We start from the raw sequence: 19247 nt of genomic DNA on the forward strand, positions 1-19247 counted from the left end.
AAACAGTTCCGTAGACTCTGGGCATCTGGGGACAGATGACGATGATCTCTGAGATAGGAATAAATCCTGATGGAAGACCTGCAAGTGCCCCCAGGCCACCGCCAGGGGAGTTTCCAGGCCACTGCTAGGGGGCATTTTCAGGCCCCATCACAGGATAAGGATGAGGAGAGGGGCCACAGAACAGGGGGAGCCCCAGGGGAGTAGTGCTGTGGCGGGGGGAGTGGCCAGGGGAGGTGCTGTGATGGGGGAGCAGTGAGTGGAGCTGGGAGGGAGGGAGTTCCAAGGGGAAAGTGCTGGGGGTGTCTGCTGTCTCTCTCAGGACAAAGAAGCACTTGCCAGCACAGGTGTGAGCAAAAGACCTGGGGCCAGGCAGAACCACTCTAAAAGACCACAGGAAACAGCCTGGGGCTCACACAGGACTGGGCAAGCTGTCTGTTTCCACCAGCAGAGTAACAACCACAAAATCCAGGAGACATCACCAGGTATAGAACTGAAGAAGATTTAAAATTAATCCTCGACTTATTGCTGCTCTGAAAGACACTTAAAAGCAAGACCCCCCAAGATAAACTGCTTCCAACTAACTTAATCTCACTCCAGACAAAGCTCAAGAATATTTAAAGAAATAAAACAAAACAAAATAAAAAAACACCCAGCATGCAACAAGGTAAAATTCACAGGGTTTGAGGTCCTATAAAAAAATCGCCAAGCATACAAAGAAGCAGGAACATATATATGACTGACCTCGAGAAGAAAAAGCAATCAATTGAAAAAAAATCAATTGAAAGACATCTAAAAATGGCATAAAAAAAATGGTATAGATGAGAAAATTCACAGATGAAAATATTGAAAGAATTATTGTGATTGTATTCCATATGTTCAAAAAGCCCAAGAATGATTGAACATTTTACACAGAGGCATGGGATATATTGAAGAGACCCAAACTGAGCTTTTGGAGGGGAAAAAGAAAACAAACTACAATTTCTAGGAAGGAAAATACTTCAAATAGAATTAACAGAACACTACTCATTGAAGGAGAAAAGGTTAGTGAACTTAAACACTTGGTGTTATGGATTGAATTGTGTTCTCCAAAAATAAGTCTTGTAAATTCTAACCTCTAAATCTGTGGTTTGGAAACCCTGATGACGTAGTGATTAAGTGCTATGGCTGCTAGCCAAAAGGTCGGCAGTTCAAATCCGCCAGGCGCTTCTTGGAAACTCTATGGGGGAGTTCTACTCTGTCTTACAGGCTCGCTATGAGTCCGAATCAACTCTACAGCAGTGGGTTTGGTTTTTTTTTTTTTTTTTTTTTTGGTTTAAACCTGTGGTTATAATCCCATTTGAGAATGGGTGTCTTTGTTGTGTTAATGAAGCAGGATTAGTATAGGGTGTGTCTTGAGTTAATCTCTTTTGAGATATAAAGGAAAATAAACAAGCAAGCTGGGAAGCAGAGACAGGGGAAGACTGATGCCAACCAAAACACATGGAGATCTCCAAGGAACCAGGAAATAAGCTGAAGAGACAAGCACCTCCCCCACAGCCAACAGAGAGAGAAAACCAGAGCCCTGGATTCTTACTTCTAACCCTGTAAACTGTGAGAAAATAAATTTGTTTGTTAAAGCCACCCATTTATGGTATTTCTGTTGAAGCAGTGCTAGATAACTAAGATATTTAGCAATGTAAACTTGCCAAAATGATCACAGTGTTAAAGAGAGTGAAAAATAAAAATGAACAGAGCATCAGTGAGCTGTGGGACAGCTTCAAGAAGCCCAAAATATGTTAATGAGACTTTCTGAAAGGAGAGAGCGAGGAATGGAAAATACATCACAGCTGAAAAAAAATCTAAATTTGATGAAAACTATATAACACTCAGTAAAGCCCTAAATCAAGAAACATGAAGACAAATAAACTAAGGCACATGATAAAAAATACTTAAAAGAATGAATAAATACAAAATACTGAAAGCAACCAGAAAAGAAAAGATGCATTATACAGAGGAACAAAGATAGAGATGAGAGCAGATTTTCATCAGAAACAGTGCAGAACAGGAGACACTGGGCAACAGCTTTAAAGTACTGAATAAATCAAAAAACTGTCAGCACAGAAATATTTTCCTAGAAAAAAATATGTTTCAAAAGCAAAAGTGAGATAGATACTTCTTCAGATAAACAAGAGCCAAAAAAAAAAAAAAAAAAATTCATCACCAACAGGCTTGTACTACAAGAAATATAAAAGGAAATCTTTCAAGTAGAAGGATTGCCAGATGGAAAATTAGATCTACACAAAAAAGTGAAAGTTCCCATAAACAACTTTTATGTGAGTAAAATATAAAAACATGTTAGCATTATTAAATCTATTTAAAATATAACTGACTATGTTAAGAAAAAGTATTAACAATGTGTTTTGAGGCGTATGACACCTGAAGAAATACTATGTGTGACAACAAAGTCACAAAAACTGGGAGGGGGAGAAATGGAAGACACTGTTTTAAGTTTCCTTAACTATACACGGGGTAGAATAATATTGCTTGTACATGGGGTAGGATAATATCATCAACACAAGGGGCAGAATGATATTGCCTGAAGGTAGACTGTGGTAAGTTAAAGATGACTATATACCCAAATTACTATACACCCCTTGATGACTAAGGGGTGTGCGACCCAAGCCATGGTCTTTTCAATCGCTTTATATGCATGTGAATGCTCGACAATGAAAACAGAAGACAGAAGAAGAGTTGAAGCATTTGAACTGTGGTGCTGGTGAACAATATTGAATATACTGTGGAATGCCATAAAAACAGACAAATCAGTCTTAGAAGAAATACTACCAAAGTGCTCTTTAGAAATGAGAACGATGAGACTTTGGGTTGCTTAGTTTGTACACGTCATCAGGAAAGAGCAATCACTAGAAAAGGAATCATGTTTGGTAAGGCATAAAAAAGCAAAAATGGGGGAAATCTTCAATGACATGGAGTGACACAGTGGCCGAAACAATGGACTCAAGCCAGGGCTTTGAACCTGTTCGAACTGAGTTGTCATGGTCAATGTAGTAAAATTGGAACAGACTGAAATTTTTAAAATTTGGATGAAGCAGACTGATAACTGGAATGGGAAAAATTACAGGTCAAAGCCCTGCTGGAAACTTAATCTCCCCCTTAGTAAACAAGGGTGGTGTGGGCGTTGCATAGCAACCAAATGTCTCTACCGGCAGAGTCAGAAACAGCAGCGCCCTGCTCAAAGATGGCTGCTGACCACACCGTTTTGAATGTGTGTTGCTCTTCACAATCCTGGCAATAAGCCAATCTCCTGCATCAGGCTCCTGAAAGGGCTCACTATACCTCTTCCAAGTCTCCCATTCTTGTACCCACATTTTAAAAATTCGGGTCCCTTTGGGCAGACTCACCCACGAAGAGCTGGCTGTTGAGTTGTAGCAGCACATGCCCGTCAGTGGGGGCAGACTGCTCCACCCGTGGGAGCAGGTCCACCTGCAGCGACGCCTCCTTCGTGTTCCTCTCAGCATGGATGAGGTGCCACCGGTTGTCATTGAGGGGCCCGAAGGCCCTCACCGTAACCTCACACGGTCCATTCCCCACATCAAAGGAGAAGGCCACCTCTGTGGGGGCTGCAACATCAGACATGGAAGTTATCTCCTGAGAGGGAGTGGACCTTGGCCATGCATGGAAGGGGCACCCTCAACAAAGGCTGTGAAGAGGGCACAGTGTGGTCCTAAGGATTAGTAGGAGCTGTGATGTTGAGTGGTCAGTTACCTTTGAAGTAGGATGGGAAGGTAAAGCTAACAAAGGAAAAAAAAATGTGTCATGTCAACCCCAACTCATGGTGACCCCATGCGTGTCAGAGTAGAACTGTGCTCCGTAGGGTTCTCAAATGGCTAATTTTTCAGAAGTAGATCATCAGGCCTTTCTCCTGTGGTGCCTCTGGGTGGACTTGAAATCTCTAACCTTTCAGTTAACAGCTGAGCATGTTAATGTTTGCACCACCCTGTGACTCCTAAAGTTAATTTGCAATGGGGAAAAATACTGATTTTAAGAAATGTAAACTCAGAACTTAGTATTCATACTGCTAAACGCTAAACTGAAAAGACAATTGCCCGTGGCAAGTGAACTAGAAAACATCTGGATTTATATACAGAGCTTAACCCAGAACTTTTCATAGTTTTATAAGCACACTGCAGGTGCCAGAGACACACATGAAAGCTTAGTGCAGTCAAAGAGTTTGGAATTCAATGAAAGCTTTGTTGAACAGCTAGCTGAATTTGAATCCTGTCTATACCCACTTGAGTTTTCTTAACTGGTCCTGGCGAGGACAGGAACTTTCCATAGGATGTCAACTGCATTATCAAGCACATATAGATCATCTTCTTTTAAAGCTAGTCAGTGGGATTCATGGGATTTCAGGTCAGGAAGTGAGCTAGTGAAGACACTGGACTGATACAGGAGGTACCAGACCACCGCAGGCATGAGACCACCTCAAGTTTGCTCAATGATTACTTGATGATGGTGCCCTTTGACTTCTCTGGGAACTCACAGCGCAGCTCCAGGCTGATGAAGTCAGTGATACCCAGATTCTCCAAAAACACCCCCGACGAGGCTGTTGTCTTGAAAAAGAAAGACACGTCGGCACTGAGCTCTCCATGGAAAGTAGGAAAGTGAAGGTAGGAGGACTCTGTGTGGAAGGATGCTGAGTTCCAGAATGATCCTTATTGGGGGAAAAGAAGGAAGAAAAGGTTAGAAAACAAATCCAGGACGCTCCTAGAATTTTTACTGTTAAATGTTGTCATAACCTAAGAAGCCCACTTTTTCCTTCCTTTTGACACTTTCCTGAACAAAAATGTCTGAATGGAGAGTTTGTGATTTTATGAGAATTTGGAGTAGGTGTGGCCTATGTGGTGGAGGAGTGACCCCTTTAAGGAACCCTGGTGGTGCAGTGGCTAAGAGCTTGGTTGCTAACTGAAAAGTTGGTGGTTTGACCCCATCAGTGGCTCTGTGGGAAAAAGACCTGGCGAGTTGCTCCTGTAAAGATTACAGCCTAGGAAACCCTATGGGGAAATTCTATTCTGTCACATGGAGCCGCTATGAGTCAGAATCGACTCAACAGCACCTAACAACAACAACAACATGATGAAGATGTCTTCAGTTTGAATGCTATATCCAGGCAGATCACTCTGATGATGCTCCACCATATTTTGACGGTCAAAACATAATTTATTCATCATCTGAAACTTTAAGCACCTACATAACTTTTTGTCCTATAGGGTCGCTATGAGTCGGAATCGACTTGACGGCACTGGGTGCTGGGTACATAATTTTGAATTAAAAAAAAAAAAAGCCTGCAGAAATCCAAAGAGTTGCCCATCCTAATCTGTCTAACCCAGACGTGCCCAAAAGTTCCTCTCAGTCAACACTGCTTCCGTGTAGTGGAGCTCTCTGTCCTCGGGCTGGACCAGGTGGCCATACAGCCTCTTGGGATGTAAGACCAATCAGGAGACCACCATTTTGAGCTATGAGCATGTACTCATGAGCGTACCCTTTTCATCTCAATGTATTCCCACCGCTCCTTACTAAAGGGGATTGGGCAGAAATCAAATTCACTACACTGGTTTCTGCTGGTGCAATTTCACTTCACGCAAAAGCAATGCAGAATAAATGCTCAAAACATTTTAAAGATGCTAAAATGGTTTAAGAGGCACCTTTCCCCAAATCAACATATTGACTGGGAACAAAGCAAAAAGCACATTGTGACCCTGTAATATGAGGGGAATTTAAATCTCCACCCAGGTGGTGTTCATCTGTCCTTTCCCGTCCACTTGCCCAAGGCTTCCCTGTGGAGAAGACACTGAGGGCTCTTCTGTGTTTAGGTGACACTGGATGTCGTAGCAGTGAGCTGTGATGTGGCATGAGATATGACCCACTGCAAATGGAGATCTTTAATTTCAACAGCCCACATCTGCCAATGCACAGTGTCTGATAACAGCCTCACATCTAAATTACTTTTCCTTAAGAATAAGTCCATACATTCAGGTCAGAAAATCGATATCAAAATATCCACTCATGTTATTATCAGGGGCAGATAATTTCCGTGTGTGTGAACAGGTCTGCCTCTATTCTGTCAGCTGAGCTGTGAGTGGGGCTCGTTAGCTCCTCAGCTTTGCCCAGCAGGACCTCGTTCAGAAGGAGCCTACTCCTGAGTTTTCTGTGGCTACTGTGTCCCACACGCTTTGGGCCAGATTTTCAGTGGAGAATACATTTTAAATGTGGTTCATGTTTTCCCCTAGGGTGTAATTAGATGGAGATGTTTGCATGCATCTCAATTTCCTCTTTACAGCTGTTTCTGTGCTGAGTCACAGTGAAAGAGATGAAAGAGAAGGTGCAAGACACTCAGGAGAGAAGGAGGCTCTGGCGTGACACCTAGCAGGACCGCTACCGAACCATCACAGAAGAAAACTCGGATTAAACCAACACAAAAGACTGACCATTAGGCACTCCTACCAAGGCTGGCTGACTGTTCCTCAGGAATGCTTGAATTTATTAAAATTCCAAATTAGAGAAAACTTTTCGAAGGTACATCTTTTATTTCTTTTCCATTCTATAAGTAGGTTAAGGCAGGGTGCCCGGGAGAAAGCTCTGGCACGGTGTCATCCAGTGGGTTAGAATCTGCTTCCCAGGGATTGCCTCTGTTTGGACAAGGAGCATCTCTGGGTGATGAACACCTTCTGACCAACAGCTATGTTACTCATTAGCAAGCCCTTACTCTTGGAATCTGTAGAAACAAATTATGTGTGAATGCATTAAGGCCCATTTCATATAAATTATTAAGGAAAAAATAAATGCCAATGTAGTCATGCCCCAAACTGGCACTGGGCAATGGTCGAGTAAACTCAAAAAGTGAGGCTGCTCCCTCCACCTGGTCGTCAGTGCCCTCGAGCACCCCAGGAGTTATATGTTGTTGTTAGGTGCCGTCGAGTTGGTTCCGACTCATAGCGACCCTACGCACAACAGAACAAAACACTGCCTAGTCCTGAGCCATCCTCACAATCGTCGTTATGCTTGAGCTCATTGTTGCAGCCACTGTGTCAATCCATCTCATGGAAGGTCTTCCTCTTTTCCGCCAACCCTGTACTCTGCCAAGCATGATGTCCTTCTCCAGGGACTGATCCTTCCTGACAACATGTCCAAAGTATGTAAGACTCTCAAGCACCCCAGGAGTTATATATATATATATAATATAATAAAATAAAATAATAAAATAAAATAGGGAATCCAATTCTTATTTGTATGGTTGAGGGAGATGTAATAAATACACACAGATATATTCCTTTCAGGAAAATTAGCTTTGACAATCTGATAAGATTAAAGCTGATTTCATAAATATTTTCTTAACTGTTATTTAACCCATTAATAAATTATCCCAATAACTAACTATCCTTTTGAAAGGAACAAGAGCCTTAATTAAGAGGCACATTGTTTTATAAAACAAGATTTGAACTTCCAGAATAAAAGCTATAAAAAATTCTCTTTCTTGAAACTATAAACTAGGAAAAAGCAAGGGTGAGAACTGTATTTATAGTCAAATTCATGTTTCTAGTCATTTAAGAAAATAAACTGGAACGCGTGGCTTTTTAATAAAAAGAGAACTCTACCAGTGGTTGTAATTTGACTTTTGATAACATAAAAACTCATGTACTGATTTTATACTTCACTGGTTCCTCTTTTGAGACTTTTAAATGCTGTTTTCAAATGTTTTGGAAAATAACAATTGGGATCAAATATAAAGCAAAATGAAAATAATGAAATATGGCTGGATATAATTACGGTTTTGGTCCATAGACCAGACTGAAAAGAGGACAAAGCTATTCATAACCGTCTGCACAGAGAAAACACACATTGCACACAGACATGTGTGAAATGAAATGGATGTGGCACACAGAAAACAGTAATTACTCTGAAAAGTTATTCATACAACAAACAGAGCTAACATCCACCTCACAGAAAAGGTATTCATCAGTCTTCAGCGCTTACGTTTATTTCTGGGTCTGTGTATACCTATGCTGATATTAACACCTAACAAATACACAGATTATTGATATTCCAAACACACACACATGATTTTACCATCTAGTGCATGTTGTTCTTAGGTGCCTTCAAGTTGGCTCCAACTCACAGTGACCCTATGCAAAACAGCAAGAAGCACTGCCTGGTTCTGCACCATCCTCAGAATCATTGCTGTTTGAGCCCATTGTTGCAGCCACTGTGTCAACCGATCTCATTGAGGGACTTCCTCATTTTCACTGACCCTCTGCTTTACCAGGCATGATGTCCTTCATTATGGATCCAAGTAACACGAAATTCTTGACAGCTTGAAAACTTTTTACTTTTATCATGCATGATGTTGCTTATTGGTCCAGTTGTGAAGATTTTTTGTTTCCTTTGTGTTGGGGAAAAAAAAAAAATTTTTTTTTTTTTTTTTGTGTTGAGCTGTAATCCTTATTGAAGGCTGTGGTCTTTGATCTTCCTCAGTAAGTGCTTCCAGTCTTATTCACTTTCAGCAAGCAAAGTTGTGTCACCTGCATAATGCAGGTTGTTGATGCATCTTCCACCAATGCTGATGCTCCGCTCTTCTTCATATCGTCCAGCTTCTTGGGTTATTTTCTCAGCATACAGATTGAATAAGTATGGTGAAAAGACACGACCCTGACACACACCTTTCCTGATTTTAAACCACAAAGTATTCCCTTGTTCTGTTTCAACGACTGCCTTTTGGTCTATGTACAGATTCCTCATGAGTACAATTAAGAGTTCCGGAATTCTCATTCTTCACAGTTATCCATAATTTGTCATGATCCATATAGTTGAATGCCTTTGCATAGTCGATGAAACACAGGTTAACATCTTTCTGGTATTCTCTGGTTTCAGCCAAGATCCATCTGACATCAGCGGTGATATCCCTTGTTCCACGTCCTCTTCTGAATCCAGCTTGAATTTCTGGCACTGCCCTGTTGATGTACTGTTGCAGCTGTTTTTGAAGTGTCTTCAGCAAAATTTTACTTCATGTGATAATAATGATATTGTTCGATAATTTCCACAGTCTGCTGGATTGCTTTTCTTTGTAATGAGCACAAATATGGATCTCTTCCAGTCGGTTAGCCAGGTAGCTATCTTCCAAATTTCTTAGCGTAGACAGGTGAGCACCTCCACAGCTGCATCCATTTGTTGAAACATCTCAATTGATATTCTGTCAATTCCTGGATCCTTGTTTTTTGCCAATGCCTTCAGTGCAGCTTGGACTTTTTCCTTTAATACCATCAGTTCTTGATCATACGCTCCCTCCTGAAATGGCTGAACATCTACCAATTCTTTTTGGTACAGTGATTCTGTGTATTCCTTGCATCTTCTTTTGATGCTTCCTGTGTTGTTTATTATTTTCCCTGTAGAATCCTTCAGTATTGCAACTCTAGGCATGAATTTTTCTCTTCAATTCTTTCAGCTTGAGGAATTCTGTGCGTTTCTTCCCTTTTGATTTTCTAACTCCAGGTCTTTGCACATTTCATTATAATATTTTACTTTGGCTTCTCAAGCAGCTCTTTGAAATCTTCTGTTCAGCTTTTTACTTCATCACTTCTTCCATTTGCTTTGGCTACTCTATGTTCAAGAGCAAGTTTCAGAGTCTCTTCTCACATCCATTTTGGTCTTTTCTTTCTTTCCTGTCTTTTTAATGACCTCTTACTTTCTTCATATATGATGTCCTTGATGTCATTTTACAACTCATCTGGTGTTCAGTCATTAGTGTTCAGCCATCGAATCTATTCTTGAGATGGTCTCTAAATTCAGATGTGATATACTCAAGGTCATATTATTTATCATGGGCTTGTTTTAATTTTCTTCAGCTTCAACTTAAACCTGCATGTGAGCAATTGATGATCTGTTCTGCAGTCGGACCCTGGGCCTTGTTCTGACTGATGATACTCAGTTTTTCCCTCATCTCTTTCCACAGACATAGTCGATTTGATTCCTGTGTTTTCTATCTGGTGAGATCCACATACATAGTCGCCATTTGTGTTGTTGCAAAAAGGTATTTGCAATGAAGAAATCATTGATCTTGTAAAATTCTATCGTGTAATCTCATTTGTCTTTCTATCATCAAGGCCATATTTCCCAACTACAGATTATTCTTTTTGCTTCCAACTTTCAGCATTCCAATCACTAGTAATTATCAATGCATTTTGATTGCATGTTTGATCAATTTCAGACTGCAGAAGTCAGTAAAAATCTTCAATTTCCTCATCTTTGGCATTAGTAGTTGTGTGTAAATTTGAATAATAGTCATATTAACTGCTCTTTCTTGTAGGCATCTGGATATTATCCTATCACTGACAGCATTGTACTTCAGGATAGGCCTTGAAATGTTCTTTTTGATGATGAATGCAGTGCCATTCCCCTTCAATCTGTCATTCCCAGTGTAGTAGACCATAGGATTGTTGGATTCAAAACAGCCAATACCAGTCCATTCCAGCTCACTAATGCCTAGGATATTGATCTTTATGTGTTCTATTTCGTTTTTGATGACTTCTAATTTCCCTAGATTCATACTTCGTACATTCCACGTTCTGATTATTAATGGATGTTTGCAGCTGTTTCTTCTCATTCTAAGTAGTGCCGCATCAGCAAATGAAGGTCCCAGAAGCTTATTTCCATCTACTTCATTAAGGTTCACTCTACTTTAAGAAGGCAGCTCTCTCCCAAGTAGTATTTTGAGCGTCTTCCACCCTGAGGGGCGCATTTTCTGGTACTACATCAGACAATGTTCCACTGTTAATTGTAACCTTTCCACTGGCCAGTTTTTTCAGATGTAGGCTGCCAGGCCCTTATTCCTAGTCTATCTTAGCCTGGTAGCTCCTCTGAAACCTGTTCACCAAGGGTGGCCCAGCTGTTATTTGAAATACTGGTGGCATAACTTCCAGCAACACAGGAACACACAAGCCATCATAGTACAACAAACTAACATATGTATGGTGGATCCAGTGCATGTTGTTGTTATTAGGTGCCGATGAGTCGGTTCCGACTCATAGCGACCCTATGCACAACAGAACGAAACATTGCCCGATCCTGTGCCATCCTTACAATTGTTGTTATGCTTGAGCTCATTGTTGCAGCCACTGTGTCAATCCACCTCATTGAGGGTCTTCTTCTTTTCCGCTGACCCTGTACTCTGCCAAGCATGATGTCCTTCTCCGGGGACTGATCCCTCCTGACAATGTGTCCAAATTGTGTAAGATGCAGCCTTGCCATACTTGCCTCTAAGGAGCATTCTGTCTGCACTTCTTCCAAGACAGATTTGTTCGTTCTTTTGGCAGTCCATGGTATATTCAATATTCTTTGCCAACACCACAATTCAAAGGCATCAACTCTTCTTCGGTCTTCCTTATTCATTGTCCAGCTTTCACATGCATATGATGCGATTAAAAATACAATGGCTTGGGTCAGGTGCACCTTAGTCTTCAGGGTGACATCTTTGCTCTTCAACACTTTGAAGAGGTCCTTTGCAGCAGATTTGCCCAATGCAATGTGTCTTTTGATTTCTTGACTGCTGCTTCCATGGCTGTTGATTGTGGATCCAAGGAAAATGAAAGCCTTGACAACTTCCTTCTTTTCTCCATTTATCATGATGATGCTCATTGGACCAGTTGTGAGGATTTTTTTTTTTCTTTTTGTTCAGGTGTAATCCATACTGAAGGCTGTGGTCTTTGATATTCATTAGTAAGTGCTTCAAGTTCTCTTCATTTTCAGCAGGCAAGTTTGTGTCATCTGCATAATGCAGGTTGTTAATGAGTCTTCCTCCAATCCCGATGCCCCGCTCTTCTTCATATAGTCCAGCTTCTCGTATTATTTGTTCAGCATACAGATTAAATAGGTATGGTGAAAGAATACAACCCTGACGCACACCTTTCCTGACTTTAAACCAATCAGTATCCCCTTGTTCTGTCCGAACAACTGCCTCTTGATCTATGTAAAGGTTCCTCATCAGCACGATTAAGTGTTCTGGAATTCCCATTCTTCACAGTGTTATCCATAGCTTGTTATGATCCACACAGTCAAATGCCTTTGCATAATCAATAAAACACAGGTAAACATCCTTCTGGTATTCTCTGCTTTTAGCCAGGATCCATCTGACATCAGCAATGATATCTCTGCTTCCACGTTCTCTTCTGAAACCGGCCTGAATTTCTGGCAGTTCCCTGTCGATAGACTGCTGCAGCCGTTTTTGAATGATCTTCAGCAGAATTTTGCTTGTGTGTGATGTTAATGATATTGTTCTATAATTTCCACATTCGGTTGGATAACCTTTCTGGGGAATAAGCATAAATATGGATCTCTTCCAATCAGTTGGCCAGGAAGCTGTCTTCCATCTTTCTTGGCATAGACAAGTGAGCACCTCCAGCGCTGCATCTCTTTGTTGAAACATCTCAACTGATATTCCATCAATTCTTGGAGTCTTGTTTTTCGCCAATGTCTTCAGAGCAGCTTGGACTTCTTCCTTCAGTACCATTGGTTCCTGATCATATGCCACCTCTTGAAATGGTTAAACATCGACTAATTCTTTTTGGTATAATGACTCTGTGTTTTTCTTCCATCTTCTTTTGATGCTTCCTGCATAATTTAATATCTTCCCCATGGAATCCTTCACTATTGCAACTCGAGGCTTGAATTTTTCCTTCAGTTCTTTCAGCTTGAGAAACGCTGAGCTTGTTCTTCCCTTTTGGTTTTCCATCTCCCGCTCTTTGCACATGTCATTATAATACTTTATTTTGTCTTCTCAAGAGGCCCTTTGAAATCTTCTGTTCAGTTCTTTTACTTCATGAATTCTTCCTTTTGCTTTAGCTGCTCGATGCTCAAGAGAAAGTTTCAGAGTCTCCTCTGACATCCACCTTGGTCTTTTCTTTCTTTTCTGTCTTTTCATTGACCTCTTGCCTTCTTCATGGATGATGTCCTTGATGTCATTCCACAACTTGTCTGGTCTTCAGTCACTAGTGTTCAATTTATCAAATCTATTCTTGAGATGGTCTCTAGATTCAGGTGTGATGTCATATTTTGGCTCTCGTGGACTTGCTCTGATTTTCTTCAGTTTCAGCTTGAACTTGCATATGAGCAATTGATGGTCTGTTCCACAGTCTTCCCCTGGCCTTGTTCTGACTGATGATATTGAGCTTTTCCATCGTCTCTTTCCACAGATGTAGTCAATTTGATTTCTGTGTGTTCCATCTGGTGAGGTCCATGTGTATAGTCGCCATTGATGTTGGTGAAAGAAGTTATTTGCAATGAAGAAGTCATTGGTCTTGCAAAATTCTATCATTCGATCTCCAGCATTGTTTCTATCACCAAGGCCATATTTTCCAAATATTGATCCTTCTTCTTTGTTTCCAACTTTTGCATTCCAATCGCCAGTAATTATCAATACATCTTGATTGCACGTGTGATCAATTTCAGACTGTAGCAGCTGATAAAAATCTTCTATTTCTTCATCTTTGGCCCTAATGGTTGGTGCATAAAATTGAATAATAGTCGTATTAACTGGTCTTCCTTGTGGGCGTATGGATATTATCCTATCACTGACAGCGTTGTACTTCAGGATAGATCTTGAAATGTTCTTTTTGACGATGGATGCAACACCATTCCTCTTCAAGTTGTCATTCCCAGCGTAGTAGACTACATGATTGTCCAATTCAAAGTGGCCAGTACCAGTCCATTTCAGCTCACTAATGCCTAGGATATTGATGTTTATGTGTTCCATTTCATTTTTGACGTTTCAAAGTTTCCTAGATCCATACTTTGTACATTCCAGGTTCCAATTATTAATGGATGTTTGCAGCTGTTTCTTTTCATTTTGAGTCGTGCCGCATCAGCAAATGAAGGTCAAGAAAGCTTTACTCCATCCACGTCATTAAGGTTGACTCTACTTTGAGGAAGCAGCTCTTCCCCAGTCATCTTTTGAGTGCCTTCCAACCTGGGGGGCTCATCTTCCAGCACTATATCAGACAGTGTTCCGCTGCTATTCATAAGGTTTTCACTGGCTAATGCTTTTCAGAAGTAGACTGCCAGGCCCTTCTTCCTAGTCTGTCTTAGTCTGGAAGCTCAGCTGAAACCTGTCCTCCATGGGTGACCCTGCTGGTATCTGAATACCGGTGGCATAGCTTCCAGCATCACAGCAATACACAAGCCCCCACAGTACGACAAACTGACAGACATAGATTATTGATATTGATATTCTAAAGATGTGCACATTGGAGATTTTACCATTTGAGGCATAATAACACACATGTTGCATTTTCTTACTATTGCTGATTATTCTTTCATCCACTTAGAACAGCAGGTCTAAAGGAAATAAAGAGTGGTAACTTTGGACCCAAAGCTTTAATGACCTCTCCCACTTCATTCTTGGCACTAGATAAAATGTAAAGTTAAGAACTAAATGAGTGATTTTGCTTAGGTTTTCCATATACATTACCCCTGTGCAATCAGTCCCCGTGGCTCAGTGGTTTAGTGCTTGGTTGCTAACTGAAAGGCTGGAGGTTTGAACCCATGAACTGCTCCTCTGGAGAAAGATGTGGCAGTCTGCTTCCAAAAAGATTGCAGCATAGGAAACCCTATGGGCCAGTTAACTCTGTTCTATAGGGTCACTATGAGTTGGAATCAACTCAACAGCAATGGGTTTTTTTAACCCCCTGTATTTGCATGGTTCTCAAACTGAAGTTGGAAAGGCTACGTGGGTGGGGTGGTATATGTAGGGTGGTATATGTAGGGTGGTGAGGGGTGTGGTATGGGTGGGATCTCATGAGTGGGGTCTTGTGGGTGGGGTCATGTGGGTAGGGTTGAGTGCAGCCTGATAGTTGGATTTCGCACTGCTATTGAGATGGTGGACAGTTTTCAGTGACCTCCCCTGGCCATGTCCAATGGTCACATCCCCATCATAAGTGGTCTGTTAGTGGTACTGGGACCTCTGCCTCTTGGACACCCTCCACGGTCCAGATTTTCCTCTTCCTTACCTCCACCTTGTCCCAGACTACTTGGTCATCCTCCTGACTCTGCACATGGTGCCCAGCAGGCTCTGTCCTTGGCCCTTCTCCTCTCTCCCCACACTCATTGTCCTATGGGCCTTGTCCACCCTCATCTATTCTGGTGACCCCCATCAATAGTGAGGCAACACTAAGTCCCCATGCCCCCACCCCAGTATGCACCCCATTGTAGCATCTGGCACAGCATGTTCAACACTGAGCCCCCATCTCCCCACCCCATTATGTACCTCACTGTAGCCTGTTCTATTGATGGTTCCTCCATTCTCCTTCCTTTAGACCAAGAGCTTGCTGTCATCTCTGACTGCTCATAACTCACATCCAATCTGTTGTTTAAACCCTTTTGCCTTCACCTTCAAACCACATCCCTTATCCAATTATCCCCACTCCTGTACCTCTGCCTCTTCACTGGGTTGCTGAGATTCCCACCAGGCTCCCACCTAGGAACTTCATTTTCACTGCTCCCTCTGCCTGGACTTCTCCTCCTCATGCTGCCCCAGGACTCCTCCTGTAGTTCTTTGAGGTCTGTTCTAATGTCACCTTCTCAGTGAAGACTTCCCTACCTCCCTCTCTCCCTTCACTCTCTCCACTGCATTCATTGCCATATTATGCTTGCATGTGCATGCCTTTTTTCTTTCTTTTATCTCATGTTGCCCCTCAACATGAGCTCCGGAGAACACCAATGACTGACTTCTTTGCTCCCAATGCCCCATTAGGGGCATTCAGTAAACATGTGACTAAATGACTTGGCAAACATGCCCTCTTTTCTTTAACAGTGAGGTGTTTAGCATACTTCCACTTTGGTTTTACAATGCATCTACCTAAACCCATTGACCTTATTTGTGGAGAAAATGAAAAGACAGAGGTGGTGAGAGGAAGAAAGAGAGATAGAAATTAGGAGGGAGGAGGGGAGGATAAGAAGCAGTGGGAGAACAGGCACGAGGTTGTGGGGGATATGAAGGGAGAGGAGTAGAAGAGGGGGGAGGAAGGGGACTTGGTCAGGGAAATTAAAGAAAAGAGCCCAACAGAAAGCAAGGAAATTAAATACCATAGGAATTTCAAAATGGCAGAAGACTATTGGCTCCGATAAGGGTTGGCTTTTTATCAGGGAATCTATAAAACACTTGTCTGGGGATCTTTGAAAATGGGATTGATCCTCCTTCGTCTGAGATGGTTTAGATGTAGCAGTGCCAAATAGAAGAGAAATTAATGAAATCATCAGTCTATAGGTCTGTCTTCTTCTATGGGGTTCTTTATTGCTGTGTGCATCTTAAATATTAATGTGTCCTGGGCAGCTATGATTTCCCAGACAGCTGTTCTAGCTGCTGCAGACAAAATGAAAGAACTTACTTCAGTGACTCAATAATGTCTTTTCATACCACAGAACAGTTAGAACAAAGTTTTTCAACTTTTGTGGCTATGTCAGCAGGGAGGACACTTAGATTAAATTTAAAAATTTAATGGAATAAATTATCTGAAAGGAAATACATTGACTAAAAGGGACTGCAGAATTCAAATGCCAAACATTAAAAATGGCTTTGCAGTTCAGATGATGAAGCTCAAAGTGTAACTGAGGAACTTCTCTTTTTCCACATGTAAGTGTTTGTGTACAAACTTCTGGGTTAAGATGGTGGGATGAAACTAGTTCACAGAATTTATTTCCCAAAGATGGTGGAATGAAGAGAAATTAGCAAAAATAAAAATTGACCATTGGCAACAAACAAACCAAACTCTCAGAAGGTTGAATTGAAGTCCTGGGTGACTTCAGCCTGGTCCCAGGCTGATGCTGTCCCTGACACACAGGTGTGGTCAGCAGGGCTAACACCGATGTCTGCACAGGTACTGGTCAGCAAGACAGCACTGATGTCCACACAGGTGTTGGTCAGTAAGACTAGGACCAGTGTCCAGGCTCCATTGTGATTGGTGTATGGCCTGCCCGGCCTAGGTGGTCTGCCCAACACCCCCACATTCTTAAACAAGATGGAGACTGTCCTACTTGTGCCCATAGCCTAAAAACTTCATGGAGAATTGGTGATGAATAGAAAAAATACCCAATTCTCTCCCAGAAACCCTGAGTCTGGAGAGGGCTGCTGAGAGCTGGGACCAGAGAAAATGGTGAAAATCTTGGGACAGGAGAGTGTCTCATCATTCTCAAATGACGCTGGACTTAACCGGGTTTGGAAGAAACAAGGGCCTCCAGTCTCAGGGTCACTGATGGTCAGGACAAACTCTGAGCCTGGGGCAAGGACACAGCCCTCTGAGGCACTCAGCCCCAGAAGGTTCTGTCATTGTCCAGCCTGTGCCCTGGACCTACAGCCCAGCCCTCCGTCCACACCCAAGAGAGGAGGGGAAGTAAAGGAGACTGAGTTAGAATCAGGTAAAAATCAGGGGCAATGATTTAACATGCCTGGTTTCTACAGTTCCTCTTTTACACCAGCTCTGTTCGAGCTTCTTAAACTGAATCAACACATTTGTGGCGTTCAAGGGGTTATCCACTCACATTTCCTTCTTTCAAACTCAGCAACAACTAAAGTTATGGTATAGTTTTAATTTAAAACAAATATTTCTTCCATTTTCATTTTATGTTCTAGTCAGGGCTTGAAGCATAAAATCTGTGAGAAAGTCTGAAAATGGGGGACTAACCTTGCAAAGAGCTATGAGATACCAGGTATCTTCAAAGGTATCTTGTGACTGGGCATCCTGCTCTGTTTACCCCAAGGGGCCCAGGTCCAAGGGCCTTGGAGAAGATTTTACAGACACAGGCCTCCATCTGGGAAGTTCTCTGATGAAAATGTGAAGTTGCTGTAAAAACTCTATTTGAATTTTTAAAATGCTACTTTAGAGTGCAAATACAGTGCATGGACAAAATCTCAGGAATCATCACTTCTAAATGAAAGGGGAGAGAGAGAGGGAAGGAGGGAGGGGAAGAAAAAGAGAGATAGAAGAAGGAGGAAGAGGAGGAGGAGGAGGAGAAGAAGAGAAAGAGGAGCGTGCAGGGGAGGAGAACAGTAGGAGAAGGACGGGGAGAAGGAGGAAAAGAAGAAGGAAAGAGGAAGAAGAAGAAGAAAAAGAAGAACAGGAGGAGGAGAAAAAGGAGAAGGGTGCAGAGAAGAGGTGAGGGCAGGGGAGGAGAGGGGGAGAGGAGGGAGCTGCAGGAGTGAAGTAGAAACACAAGGCGGCCTGTATCTGATTAAACTGTTCGTTCCAGCTGATGCTCTAGCTCCTCCTCAGCCATGGCACCAAGAAAACCAAACCCGTTTCCGTTGAGTCGATTCCAACTCATAGAGACCTTATAGGACAGAACAGAACTGCCCCAGAGGGTTTCCAAGGAGCAGCTAGCGAATTCAAACTGCCGATCTTTTGGTTAGCAGCCAAGCTCTGAACCGCTGCACCACCAGGGCTCCTCAGCCACGGTAGTTAGGAAAGTTTGCGTAGTGCTGAGTAGCCCTGAGGACATCTTGGCAGGTGAAGAAGAGCGAGGCAGAAGGTGTCCCCACAGTCCATGATACCCCGGTGGTCCTCGAATCCTCCTGCCCAGGTTTGGCTCCTGGACTCAGCACAGCCTTGTGCTTAGATCGACCTCTGCTGTCTCCTGGCTGATGTTATCATGTCTTTCATGCTAATACTTGAGCAGAAGGTTGGGTAACAGAGACACAACGTTGACCAATTTTTCATCAGCTAACCCTCCACTGGTGACATGCAAGTCCCCAGGTGGGTGGAGGACACTTTGCATGATGAGGAAGATTCCTGTACTTACTGTCCCCTTGGCAGAGCAGTGGCCCCAGTCGGTACACCACCTCAGAGCCAGGCCGGCCTGCATCTGTGATCACAATCCGCATCAACGGCAGGTGTTCCTTGTGGGAGAACAGCCCTGTGTCGTTCATCCTGGGGGAGAAAACACAGCTCAGTGTTGCACACACACATCAGGAGGGGTTGCCCGTGCGGACATTCTGAACAGGCCACAGGTTTAGCGGGTCCAATTAAAGCTCAGACTACTGCTCCTATAATTGACCACAGAGAAGGAAGCAGCAGCTGACTTAGAGGTAGGGTGATCTGGGTTAGCCAAGATCATGTTCTCAGCCTGAAGAAGTAGCTGACTACTCTTACAGACACAGGCGCTGCAAGGGATTTAGCATGGTTTTATCACGCATGCAGTGTTGCACACCTCAT

General features: G+C 42.5%; 1 protein-coding gene across 1 annotated transcript in view; it reads right to left on the reverse strand.

Moving 5' to 3' along the window:
- Nucleotides 1-19247, reverse strand: part of LOC126078305 (contactin-associated protein-like 4) — a 205728-nt gene that overhangs the window by 24044 nt on the left and 162437 nt on the right. The window contains exons 15-17 of the mRNA XM_049888754.1: nucleotides 18835-18962; nucleotides 4541-4711; nucleotides 3399-3617 (exon numbers count right to left, since the gene is read on the reverse strand). Of these exons, the coding sequence (XP_049744711.1) occupies nucleotides 3399-3617; nucleotides 4541-4711; nucleotides 18835-18962 (518 nt within the window). The remainder of the gene's footprint in view (nucleotides 1-3398; nucleotides 3618-4540; nucleotides 4712-18834; nucleotides 18963-19247) is intronic.

Source organism: Elephas maximus, chromosome 6 (genome assembly GCF_024166365.1).
Source record: "Elephas maximus indicus isolate mEleMax1 chromosome 6, mEleMax1 primary haplotype, whole genome shotgun sequence".
Lineage (NCBI taxonomy): Eukaryota > Metazoa > Chordata > Mammalia > Proboscidea > Elephantidae > Elephas > Elephas maximus.